Below are 13,241 nucleotides of genomic sequence, written 5' to 3'. Positions count from 1 at the left end.
AGCACTCAGCGAGGGGAGGGTGCTGGCATCCCTGGCCGGTGCCTGTGCTTGTTCATGGCACAGATCAGGGAATTGCTCAGGCTGGGGAAGCTCAGCCTTTAACCCCAGCACTGCCAGGGCGCCACTGACCCACATTCCCCTGTGCCACATCCACACCTTTGTAACCATTCCAGGGCTGGTGGTGGCAGCATCCCCTGGCAGGGCTGCAGGGACCCAGGAGAGCTCTGTGGCAGTCCAGGTGTCACAGGGGCTGTGTCCCCTCCAGGTGCCGGTTTGTGCTCCTGTTCTGTAACAGTGGCATGCTCAGGGGGTTTGTGCCTTTAGCTGTGGCCACACCATGGCCAGCTCCTCACCTGGGACTGTCAGGCAGGGCTGGGAGGCTCCTGCTGCACACCTGAGATCCTCACAGGGTCCTGCAATGGTCTGGGTTGGGAGGGACCTTAAAGCTTTAGTGCCACCCCTGCCATGGCAGGGACACCTCCCACTGTCCCAGGGTGTCCCAATGTCCAGCCTGGCCTTGGGCACTGCCAGGGATCCAGGGGCAGCCACAGCTGCTCTGGGAATTCCATCCCAGCTGGGAATTCCCAATTCCCAATCTCCCACCCATCCCTGCCCTGTGGCAGTGGGAGCCATTCCCTGTGTCCTGTCCCTCCATCCTTGTCCCCAGCCCCTCTCCATTTTTCTTGTTTCTTTCCCCTGGTGGGCAGGCAGTGATTTGCTCCCATTTTAAGGCATTTTGGAGGACCCCCCGCTGAAGTTCAGTGATGAAATCTCTTTAGCCAGGCTCCCATGTCCTACACTGTGTGTTCCAGGATAACAGGATGCTTCCCTGAAAACATCAGCTCCTGTCTGTGCTGCTAAAATCAGTGCCAGGGCTGTGGTGCAGCTCCCTCGGGAGTCATGGCAACTGTGATGCTGCAGATCCCTCTCTCTGATGGGAGTTGGATCCATCTCCTGTAAATTAGGCCTTGCACACTTGTGTAATTTTATTTTTTTTCTATTTTTGACTGTGCAGCTTAAGGAACATTGGCTATAAGGCTGATGGTGCAATTCTTAAATTTAATCCCTTATCCCTCTTTTGGGTTTATTTCAGCTTCTCGTTGTTGTTGTTGCCATTGGAAAAACTACCCCAGAGCCTCCTGGAAAATTATTTTATACTTTTAATGTCAGGAGGCAGCTGATAACAGAAACACCACAGGCATTATCAGCCTTTACAATGTGACTGAACCTTTGTGGTGCCTCTTGTGTGAATTAAAACTCAGTTTGGGAATTAGAGGTGACAGTCAGGATCCTCAATTCTGAATTTCCAAGGAGGTGCTGGGTGCTGGGGAATGGTTAAGCAGGAATGATGGAAAGTTTCCACTGGGCCAGGGCTGGGCTGTTGGATTCTGATTCTGATTCAGATTCTGATCTGCTGCTCACATCCCCCTTCCCTCTGCTCCTCAAGCTCTATTTCAAAGGGAGAATTGCAGAAGATTTTTTTTTTCAATCTGTCCTTGAAGAATAGTCGATTTTAGAAAAAGAAATTAATTTGTTTCAGCGTTTGGGGGCTGTATCCTCTTATGGATTTTGATTTGCATAAGCTGTTCAGCCCAGGGCCAGCTCTGCAGCCATTGCACAACCACCCTGTGGTGCTGACAGTCTGCTCCTGCCTTCCTGCCCCAGTGGGGGCTGCTGGAGTGCTCATCTCATGCCTGGATCCCTCTTTCCCCCCTCCATCCCCATCCCTGGGGCTGCCTCCTGTCCCCAGCCCGTGCCAGGCTGTCGTGTGCCCATTGCCACAGCCACCCTGTGGCATGCAGGGCAGATTTCTCAACAGTTTGTGTGCAAATCAAATCCATTTAAAAGCAAGAAATGCCCATCCCTGTCTAATGACAGGATTTGCTTTGCTTTTGCAGCCACAGTGAAGCTCTTGCTGGAAATATTTTCTTTCCCTGCCTGGTTTCCATTATTTTAAGTGGGTCTAGCGTTTGCACAGTAACCTTTCAGTCATGCCATGTTTGGAGTTCTCCTGTGGGACCCCAAAGTGTAATTGGGTTTGTCTGACAGCAATTCATCAGCTGATTAACGCTGTGTTAATCAGGGCAGGGGCTGAGGATGTGCAAGTGCAGCCAGTCATCCTGAGATCATCAGCAGTTGTGTGCTGGCAATAGCAGAGGTGCTCTGATAACGCTTTGGAAGTGCTCAGAGTCACCATATTGCAGGCTGTGCATTAATTAAAGGCCTGTTAATTATCCCGGGGGGTGTGGGAGGGAGCTGAGCCCCACACGGTGTCACCTGGCAGTGTCACAGGGCTTTGGGAGGGGACCTTGGCCCTGGGCTGCTCTCCTGCCCTGGGAGTTTGGTTCAGCGTGAGCAGAAGGCTTTGGGGAGGTGTTGCTTCTGTCCCTGGCTAAAAACTGAGCTGGGCTGAGCTGGGCTGAGCTGAGCTGAGCTGAGCTGAGCTTACAGGATGCTTTTCCAGAGGTGCAGCTCTGCAGTGCTGGGTGCTCAGGGGCCTCTGATCCCACAGGATCACAGAATCCCTGAATGGTTTGGGTTGGAAGGAACCTCAGACCTCACCCAGTGCCACCCCTGCCATGGCAGGGACACCTCCCACTGTCCCAGGTGCTCCCAGCCCTGTCCAGCCTGGCCTGGGCACTGCCAGGGATGCAGGGGCAGCCCCAGCTGCTCTGGGCACCCTCCTCACCTCCCAGGCAGGAATTCCTGGGCAATATCCCACCTAAATCCCCCTCCCTGTGCTACCCCAGCCCTCAGCTCTGTGTTCTGTCGAGGTTGCCCAGAGCAGCTGACCCCACTGCAGATGCCCCTGGTTTTCCCAGCTGCTTTCCCTCCCTGCTGCCCCAGTTCTGGTTCCTCTGCAGCTGATGCAGCCATGCCCAGCTCTCCCCTGGAGCTGGTCCTTCCTGAGGCTGATCTCCTTCCTTTATTTTGTATTCCTGCTCATCCTTGACACTTGGATTTCCAAGAAAAGCTGGGAGTGAAACAAATCCACTTCTGGCTGCAGAGTCTGCCAGGCTGAGGCTGCTGACCACATTTCCTTGTGGTGCTGTGTAACTTTCTGGGAAATCTGAATTCCAAACCTCTTTCCCTGGCTGATGTTGCCAGTCTGTGGCTTGTGCATCATTTGGTGAACTTTGTGTTGCCTTTGCTCTGTGAAATATCTCCACAATAAGCAAATATTGAGTTGGAAACACTCTGAGTGTGTTTGATTGCTGGTTTTGGCTGATCTCTGGTTTTTCATGTAAATTCTAAAGCAGGATTTGATCTGTAAATGACCCATCCTATAAAGCATGAGGCTGTGTTTAAGGTTTGTACAACTTCTCACCTTTGCAATGTTGACCTTATAGTGCAAGGTTCTGGTGGTCAGAATCCTAAATATTCTGGTTTTATCCTTCAGCCTGGTTCCTCGCAGCCTGTGGGAAGAAGTGAAGCATGAGTTGGGCAGGGCTGGTTCCACAGCCCGTGTGTGTGCCAGCGCAGGGGGCAGGGTGTGTAAATCCCATGTTCCTGGGCACACAGAGCGTGTCCTCGTGGCTCTGCCTGCTCTGATTGCTGTTCTTGCTAATAACTCTTAATTAGAGACCACACCAACCACGCTGGCACCGAGGAGCTCATCATCCTGGAAAGTGATGTTGCCTTAGAAACCAGCGCAAGAGGCTGCACAGAAACGATTGTGTTAGATTAAAGCAAAAAAAAAAACCCCAGAGCATTAGCAGGGATAAGTAATAGCTTCGGGAGTGAAGCAAAAATAGAAGCACTAGGCTGATTCATCTGCTGAGGCTGGGAGGCTGCAGATTGGGTACCAGGGCTGACGTGGGATGTAGTGATCTCCGCCTGCTCCGGGGACTGGCACGGCCCAGCTCCACCTGGAGCAGCCCAGCGAGGGCTCAGCATCCCTTGGGATGGCTGCCCTTGGAAAGGGATCACTGGAAGCAGCCCAGTAGGTCTGAGTGCCTGCAGGGGTGGTTGGGGCTGGGACTGGGACTGGGCTGGGCGTGCTCAGCATCCCGGACTGATCCTGTCAGATCCAGCAAGCAGGGACAGTGTTTAATGGGGTTAAACAGATGTGAACAGGCAAACCAGAGCCTTCCTCCTTGTGAGCAGGCAAACCAGAGCCTTCCTCCTTGTGAGCAGGCAAACCAGACCCTTCCTCCTTGTGAACAGGGAAACCAGAGCCTTCCTCCTTGTGAGCAGGCAAACCAGAGCCTTCCTCCTCGTGAGCAGGGAAACCAGAGCCTTCCTCCTCAAGAGCAGGCAAACCAGAGCCTTCCTCCTCATGAGCAGGCAAACCAGAGCCTTCCTCCTTGTGAGCAGGCAAACCAGAGCCTTCCTCCTCGTGAACAGGCAAACCAGACCCTTCCTCCTCGTGAACAGGCAAACCAGACCCTTCCTCCTTGTGAGCAGGCAAACCAGAGCCTTCCTCCTCGTGAACAGGCAAACCAGAGCCTTCCTCCTCGTGAGCAGGGAAACCAGAGCCTTCCTCCTTGTGAGCAGGCAAACCAGAGCCTTCCTCCTCGTGAGCAGGGAAACCAGAGCCTTCCTCCTTGTGAACAGGGAAACCAGAGCCTTCCTCCTTGTGAACAGGGAAACCAGAGCCTTCCTCCTTGTGAGCAGGCAAACCAGAGCCTTCCTCCTTGTGAACAGGCAAACCAGAGCCTTCCTCCTTGTGAACAGGCAAACCAGAGCCTTCCTCCTCGTGAGCAGGCAAACCAGAGCCTTCCTCCTTGTGAGCAGGCAAACCAGAGCCTTCCTCCTTGTGAGCAGGCAAACCAGACCCTTCCTCCTTGTGAGCAGGCAAACCAGAGCCTTCCTCCTCGTGAGCAGGGAAACCAGAGCCTTCCTCCTTGTGAGCAGGCAAACCAGAGCCTTCCTCCTTGTGAGCAGGCAAACCAGACCCTTCCTCCTTGTGAACAGGCAAACCAGAGCCTTCCTCCTTGTGAGCAGGCAAACCAGAGCCTTCCTCCTTGTGAACAGGCAAACCAGAGCCTTCCTCCTTGTGAGCAGGGAAACCAGAGCCTTCCTCCTTGTGAACAGGCAAACCAGAGCCTTCCTCCTTGTGAGCAGGCAAACCAGAGCCTTCCTCCTTGTGAACAGGCAAACCAGAGCCTTCCTCCTTGTGAACAGGGAAACCAGAGCCTTCCTCCTTGTGAACAGGCAAACCAGAGCCTTCCTCCTTGTGAGCAGGGAAACCAGAGCCTTCCTCCTTGTGAACAGGCAAACCAGAGCCTTCCTCCTTGTGAGCAGGCAAACCAGAGCCTTCCTCCTCAAGAGCAGGCTCTCTCCCCTCTGGGAGGGACTGGGACCCTCAGGCGGTGGGGAAGCTCCACGTGCAGAGCTGGACCAAGGCCTGATTTACAGGATCCTGTCATGGTGTCACTGCTCCTGCCTGGCATGAAGGGTGCCGGAGAGCCCAGAGGAGAGGGAAACCCCAGATTTGGTACTTGAAGAGCAGGAAATGTTCCTCCATGTTGAGCTGAGGGTGAAAGCAGTGGTGGAGCTCCTTTGGGGGTGTCTGATTCCTCCTTCCATCCCAGCTCTGCTCCAGTGAGACCCTCCCTTACTTGAGTCTCTTCTCAAAATCTGCCCAACATCCTTCCACCCTTTCTGGCTCATCTTCACTGGCCACTTTGCCTTTTAATTCTTCAGAGAATTTAAGGTTTCTGGGAATCTAAAGGAACAAGAGGGAGCAAAGCTCTGCTGGGAGAGCTGCTGGTCACAGCGAGTGGCCATTCCTGCCCTTGCATAAACACCATGGCACAGCTTCCGAGGCAGAATATTCATAAATAGAGATGAAAAGAAAGGGACTGGGTAGAAGATAGAGGCCACTGGAGCTGGGCAGGGCTCTGGGAGCAGCATGCCCTGGGCAGGAGGAGGCTGTTGGGAAGCTCTCAGTGTATGAACTCTGCATTACCTCCATTAATGTCCTGAGAGATTAAATACTGGCTGACTTTGGAGATTTTTCATAGCTAAGCATTCTCCTGCTTCTGAGCATCCCAGGTATTGACTGTGGTTCATTTCCTGCATTAGAAAATATTATTTAATAAGGCAGCAGCAGTGGAGGCTGTTAGTGGCTGTGCACTGACATGGAGCCAGGCTTTTCATCCCTGTGATGCAAATCCCTTCCATGATCCCAGGCTCTGAAGTACCAGCCCCAAAATCAAAGGGGGTTTTCTCCTCTGTTAGAAATGGTTGATATTTGCTTTTCTTAAAAAAAAAATCAAATAAAAAGCTCCTAGGTGGTTTCAGAGAGCTTTACAGGGCTGCCCTCACTCCTAGGGAAGTGCTTTAAGGGATCTCTGGTGGATTGAGATTTCCTGTAAAAAAAATCTTGGTTTGGATTGAGTGAGCAATGGAGGAATAACAGTAATTACACGGGATTAGAGGAACTCGGGGCCTGCCAGATTGGGGAGCACAGTCAGTACTTTCAGAGTGAGCAAGTGCTTGCAAACATTAGTCCTACATCAGGGAGGAGGGAGAGCACGAGCCGTGAGCTGAGAGCCCGTTTCCCACAGCAAGACACCTCGGAATATTTTAGAGCAGAGAAAGATTGTTGAGGCTCTTTGAGAAGTGAAGGTTGTGGGTGGAACTATTCTGGTTAATTAGAGGCTGTCAGGAAAGATTCATATAACTTACAGTTCCTTAGTCATTGTTTTTAAATATAGCAGTGCCTTAAATCCCAGGCTTAAATACAAGCAGATAAATGTGTGGATTGTAGCATTTCTCACAGCAGGTTCAATTCAGGGGGCGTAGTGGAACTTGCAGGCTCTGGGTATAAAAATACATTTCTTTCAGTTCAATTCGAGCAGGGGAGGCCTTTTCCATGAGCTCTGAGGACATTTTCTCCAGAGTGTGGTGACATCCGGGATGGTTCATGTGCTGTGACCCTGGCTCAGAGAGCAAAATCTGCCTCAGTCAAGGATTAAGCTGCACCAGACACTTAAGAATAAAAGCTGAATCTGCAGTTTGGTGCTAATGCAGCCTCTGCAGCCCGGTTTAACCAGGGGAGTGGTGTCCAAATCACGACTCCCAGCTGGAGGAGCCCTGTGGGGATGCTGGAACAGGGGTGGCTGAGGAGGACACATCAGAGGTGTTGAGGCTGGGCTGGGATGGACCAACACAAAGTGTGCAGTGCTGGTGTGGGTGAAGGGTGACAGAAAAAATCCACCTGCAGCCAGGGCAACAAGCAATGAAGTTTGTATTTTTGTCAGCTGGGGCACATGTCTGGCTTGTCTGGCAAATTCTGTGCACCCAGAGAGGCTGTTTCAAAACACAGATATGTGGAATCTTTACGTCAGCTAAAAATATTGTACGATATGTCCGTGTTCATAAAAATATGATGAAAATGATTCTTGCTGTATTTGAGACTCCAGGACCTTTCCAAACACATCCCTTCCCATCCTTTTCAGCTTTGTCCTCTTGCTTACGGGAGCGATCCGGTTTGTGAATTGTGAAACCCTCATTACAGCAGGACTTGTGATCACTGTTGACTCCAGAAGAATATATTAAAATTCACAGAAAACAAAGCCCTTGTGCTGAAAGGGCTCATTCTGCGCTGTGCTGCTGGGGCTGGGCTGGGGGGGCCGTGCCTTGGTTTGGTTTGGGGGGGAATTGCTGACCTCGGGTCCTGCGTGTTCTTGGAATGGCTCATCAGCAGGAACTGATACCGATCACAGCATCGATCGCGGCACAGCTTGGCAGAGCAAGGGGAGAGGCTGAAATCCCCCCAAACGTGTCGGGACCCCCCAAAGGCTGCTGACAGCAGAACCCTTCCCCTGAGCCGATAAAGCCCCGGCAGCCTCAGCCCGGGGCCGGGCGCTCGCCTTCCCCAAGTGAATTCCTGAGGCTTCTCCACAAAAGGATGCAACCTGCCGGTTTCTTTTGAACTAGTGGCTGCCTGCAGTAAGTGAAGGCGACGGCGCAGGGGGTGGGGAGGACGGGGTTTGTCACGAATACCGGGGGCACGCCGTGTCGTCACGGCAGCGAGCCCGGCGCGCCGAGCGCTGCAGCGGAGCCGCGGAGCCGCCGCGATGTCCCTCTCCAACCAGCAGCCCGAGTACAGCCCGCTGGGCAAGGGCAAGAGCCCCGAGAGCTTCCCGGCCGCCTTCCACCGCATGGAGTCCCCGAAGGACTTCGGCAAAACCGAATTCGAGTGGCAGAGGACCGAGGGGAAGCTTAACGAGATTGGCTTGAACGTGAACTCGGGGGGACCGATTAAGGATGGGCTCGTTAAGAACGCCGGTTTCACGGATGAGGACAAGCTCTGCTTCTTCGAGGGAAAGCTGGACAAAGAGCTAAAAATAGCTCAGAAAGACAAAAGAGAATTTGAGGTGCCCGGCAAGAAATACCAGGCGGCTGCAGGTCACCTTGAGAGCTGGTCCCTGATTTCGGAAACCTATCCTTCTGCTGAAGGCAACTTCGGGAACCCTAAAGCCACCGATTTCCGCGTGGGACAGGCGGCAGCCGAAAAAGCCGCTCCCGGGCTGGGTAAAAATGAAGCCATCACCGACCAGGAGAAAGCCGTGGGTAAGGCTGGGATGGAGACCAAGTGCCAGCCGGAGCCGAAGCTGCCCCATCTCTCCATGCCAGAGAGCGATGCCGGCAAATACATGAAGGAGCAGGAAATCAGCGTCTGGAACCCCAATTTCCAGCCCATCCTGCCGAACGACTCGGGGTCTAAAGAAGCGGCCGTGAAAAAAGATGGAGCCCCCGGCTATTGTGTCCTGGGGGTGCTTAACGAGAGCTCCGGGCAGAGCGGGCTCCGTTCCCCCGCTCCCGCGGCCAAAGCCGCCCCTCCGACCACCACCGTGGAGCTGGCCCAGGACGAGTCCAAAAGCAGCGACCTGAGCGAGAGCCCCGAGCTGGAGGAGGAGATGGAGGAGCAGCTGGGCTCTGAGGGCAGTTTGCTGGCCAGGGCTGCCCACCAGAGGAAGGCGATGAGGCGTGCGATGTCAGAGTGCTCTCACTTGTCGGTGCCCCTAACCCTTAACCTGGCCGATAAATACCCTGAGCCGGTGCTTAGAGAAGACGTCGCCACTGGGCTGCTCTCTCCTAATAGCAGCCTGACCCAGAGCCGCAGCCCCACGGCCGCCAAGCCGAGCTCCCCGATGAAGCGCTCGCTGACGGTGGCGGAGGAGCAGGCGGCGCTGGGCGGCCCCGCGGCCCCGCCGAGCCCCGGCCCCGGCGCGCAGCCCCCGGCCCCGGCGCGGGAGGAGCCGGCCGCCAAGAAGCGAGAGGAGTGGAACGGCAGCAACTCGCTCAAGAGAGAGCTGGGCAGCCCGAGCGCCTTCCACAGCAAGCTGGAGCAGATCCCCGAGCTCGGCAGCCAGGACAAAGAGCGGCAGGAGGCGGCGGCCAAGAGGGACAAGAGGGACGGCGGCGATGGAGCGCCGGGGCTCGATGCTCCCAAAGGCAAAGGCGCCGAGCCGGAGCCCGGCAAAGCGGCTCCTCTGGAGAGGAAAGAAATCGAGGTCAGCAATGTGCAGAGCTCTCCGTCTCCCAAGCAAGGAGATCTACCACGTGATGGTATGTCACTGATTTTTACCTCTCCGGGCAGGGAGCGGACAGGAGCTGGGAGTGCTCAGTGACTTCAGAGCGCACCTGGGAGCCCGGCGCCGCCGCGCTCGGCAGGCAGAACAAAGGATGGCTCCGTACGGATAGAAACGGAGGGGAGAAGGGGAAAATTAATTGCCTGGCTGGCTGCTCAGCGCCTGGTGCAGCAGCAGCTGTTAATGGGTTGTCAGGATCCTAAACTTGAGCGATGCATTTTCAGATCCGTGGCATCCACAGGGGTCCCTGCCGGTCTGCCCCGGGTCCCCTCCTGCCACACCTCCCCCGAGCAGAGGTACCCCAGATCACGAGCTGCATTGTGAGAGCAGGGTGATAGCAAAGTTAAACCCTTTCAGCCCCTGCCAAAAAAATCTGCGGGTTGTGCTTTTCCCGTAAGCTTCTGGCACTCAGTTTGAGGGGAGCACAAGAGCGATGGGTGCGATGATTTATGGAGTTAAGCTCTTCCCGGTGCTGAAATTCAAAGTGGAATTTCCCTGTCACTTTCTGGAAGCTCTGTCCCAAACCCCCCGTTTGAATGGAGCCGTTCCCGTTCCAAGGGTCAATAGCAGCTTGTTGTGTTCTGTGGGGTTTGTTGTTTCAATGGTGCTGTGGTGTATGAGGTCACTCTTCCCGGATTTAAAATCTGTGAGAAGAGTAGTTAATCTTTGTTCTCCCGCCTGGAACAACATCTCTGTGTCCCCCCTGGCAGCCCCAGCCAGCAATAAACCTGCTTTTTTCCCAGATTTTGGATGCGACCGCGGTGTTTGTGCTTTGTCTGCCGCCCGCATTAACGAGAGAGAGAAAATGTGTCAGGGGATAAAGACAAAAGATTTGCAAGAGAATTTTTGCATCCTCTTGTAGCCAGCTGGGAGGGCTGATGTGAAATGGGAAGGGTCGCGTTGTCGAGGGAGGGGAGGGTACAGCTCAGGTGTGCAGGGAATGAGCTCCTCAGGTGGAGCCCCAAAACTCTTGGGGTGAGCTGAGCTCTCTGAGCGGGGCAGGGCAGCCCCGAGGGGCTGTGCTCTCACAGCCCTGGGTTTGCTCTCCTCTGGCTTTGTGGTGTGTGAGTGACACCCCATGGTCACTCTGGCTGCTCTCACTGCTGGGCTCTGGCCATGGCCCCCCAGCCATCGGTCACTCAGCACTGCTGGGCCTAATGGGGGTTCTGCTTTCTCCACTGATCTCCCTAGATGCTTCAGTTCCCAACCTCATGTTTGGGGAGCATTTGGGCAGTACAAACTCCCCTCTGTGTTCTGCCAGCATGTCTCACCTGTTCACTGAACCACAGGATCCCAGGATGGGCTGGGGCTGGGCTGGAGGGACCTCAAAGCCCATCCATGCCACCCCTGCCATGGGCAAGGACACCTTCCCCAGTCCCAGGCTGCTCCAAGCCCCATCCAGCCTGGCGTGGGACACTTCCAGGGATGGAGTGTTGAGGATGGGGAGATCCTTCCCTTTCCATCCTCTCAGTGTTCCCTGGTTCCTCACGGTTAGCTCCAGGGACAGATTTTAATGAGCTCGGGTAGCCTGGAGCCTGAGCAGAGCTGTCAGCTCCTGGCAGGCAGGTGGGAGCCCCTGGCTGCCCTGTGGTGGTCCTGGCTTGAGCCACAGGGCTGGACAGGACACCTGGGGATGTTCCCTTGGGCCCAGATCAGACCCTTGTGTTCCCTGGTCACCTGGGCTTGATTTTGTACCCAAACATGAGAGGGCCATCAGTTGTCTTGGGAACTGAAACATGGCAGGAGTAAAGAGGTGTTGACAGCAAATGTGGAGGAGAAAATAACCAAAAATGAATTATTTGTGCACACCTTTCATGTCAGAGTTCTCGGGGTGAAGGAGCTTGCCATCACCTTTCATGTCACAGATCTTGGGGAGTTTGCTGACGTCTTTCATGTGCCAGGTTTTGTGGGGTTTGATGAAACCTTTCATGTCACAGTTTTAGGGGTTTGCTGGTACTTTTCATGTCCCAGTTTTTTGGGGGTGATGGTGTTTGCTGACACTTTCCATTTCCCAGTTTTTTGGGGGTGATAGGATTTGCCAACACTTGCCCTGACACCACGGTTTAACTACAATACAAATCAGCAAAAAGGTTCATGTTTTGGGCAACTGGGACCCCCAGTTTGGCTTGGCTGGTGAATTCTGTCCAGCTCAAGGGACAGCTGTTTGAAAGCCCAGCTCTGTGGGATCTTTAAATCAGACAAAACATTTAAAACCTCATCTGAAGTGGATTGACATGTTTTCCCCAGAGGGGCTGAGCATCAGTGATGGAAAGGTCGCTGAGATGGGAGTGCTCCCAGTGTTCTGGCTGGGTTGTGCTTTGCAGATGGTTTATTCAGATTGCCAAGGGTTTTTTAGCATTTGGTTTAAAATTTTGCTCTTGCAATCTTTATTATGAAAGCTTGTTTGTTGTCCTCACAGTCACAGGTCTGGGTGAGCTGATACAGAGATAGCTGAGCTGGCACAGCTCTCGCAGGCATCAGTATCGTAGATTTCAAAAAGTTATTTTCTGCTCTTTGTAGTTTTTACTCTTTTAATCTCTGGGTTTTTCCTCTCCTGGGAGTAAACAAAGCAGTAAATGCAACGAATGTTTTCTATATGTGCAGTTTAGAGGATTTTCAGGATGCAAGAGAAACCAGACAGAAATTCCTCAGATGCTCCTGAAAAGCTTTCCAGCTTTCCGTGCTGAGGATTTTTCCCTCTCCCCTGTTAACCAGCAGAGAGGTGGTTACAGTAAAAATAACTCCCCCAGCAGGCAGTGCAGGCTGGAAGGTGGAGCTGGTGCCAAATCCCTCCTGTGCATTTCATTCAGGCTCAGCTCCTGTCCTGAGATCCTGATCAGCCTCATCCCAGCACTCCCCTTGCAGCTCTCAGTGCTCAGAGCATCCATTGATCTGACACAAAGGGTTTTTCCTGCTTTTTGTTAACCCCTCTCTTTGTCTGCCTGCTCTGCCTGTTCACCCTGACCTCGGTGCTCACACCTGGGGCAACAAATTCTGTCACTTGCACCTTTTATCGGCCTAAAAATACCTTAAGAATTGTGCAGCCTGATCCCAATCATTTGTATGGTATCTCCACTTACAGCAGACTTCCTTGGCTCTGCCCACCCAGGGTTGTGGGATTTTTTGCTAAATATCTGCTCCTCTTGTGTTCTTTTAATAGAAAGAATTAGTAGAATTGTACATGAAACTTACTTTTCTTCCTTGCAGACAGGTGGGTGTTTGTGTGATCACAGAATCCCAGGGTGGTTTGATTGGAAGGGACCTTTAAGCCCCTCTGGTGATGGCACATGTAGTTTAATTTTATTTCAATTTCATTTTAAAAGCTGCCCCAAAGATGCTCCCAGTCCAAGCCCTGGCGTGCCCAGGATGGGTATTTATGTTCAGCCAGGAGATCCTGGCTGCAGATTAGTCCTGCTCAGAGCTGAGCCCCAGCACCTGCCCAGCTCCCTCAGGAATCAAATCTCCCTGGCCAGGTTGTTCCCAGCCCTGGGGACAGGTGTGACTCCTGAGTGTTGTGTGATTTATTGGCATTTATCTGTCCCCAGTGTCACCTCCAGCAGTGTCACTGCCAGCAGGGATGTCCTTCAGCACTGCCCTCACTTCTGCCTTCTCTCACTGCCTCGGCCTCTCCCTGAGATGTTTTCTGCTCTGGAACACCAAGAATTGCAGGTTGGGTCTGTCCCACCCAACACC

At 53.5% G+C, this 13,241-nt stretch overlaps 1 protein-coding gene across 3 annotated transcripts in view; it reads left to right on the top strand.

Annotated features, from left to right (window-relative positions):
- The first annotated feature begins 7,952 nt into the window (after nucleotides 1-7,952).
- MAP4 (microtubule associated protein 4) overlaps nucleotides 7,953-13,241 on the top strand; it is a 37,342-nt gene continuing 32,053 nt past the window's right edge. For all 3 annotated transcript variants that reach the window (XM_054273162.1, XM_054273161.1, XM_054273160.1), the window contains exon 1: nucleotides 7,953-9,525. In XM_054273162.1, the coding sequence (XP_054129137.1) occupies nucleotides 8,031-9,525 (1,495 nt within the window). In that variant the 5' untranslated portion in view covers nucleotides 7,953-8,030. The remainder of the gene's footprint in view (nucleotides 9,526-13,241) is intronic.

Source organism: Melozone crissalis, unplaced genomic scaffold (genome assembly GCF_028551555.1).
Source record: "Melozone crissalis strain CALT ecotype California unplaced genomic scaffold, PUWL_Pcris_2 ptg000016l_1, whole genome shotgun sequence".
NCBI classification, from domain to species: domain Eukaryota; kingdom Metazoa; phylum Chordata; class Aves; order Passeriformes; family Passerellidae; genus Melozone; species Melozone crissalis.
Note: the sequence above shows the minus strand (reverse complement) of the source record. Positions and strands in the feature narration are given on the sequence as shown.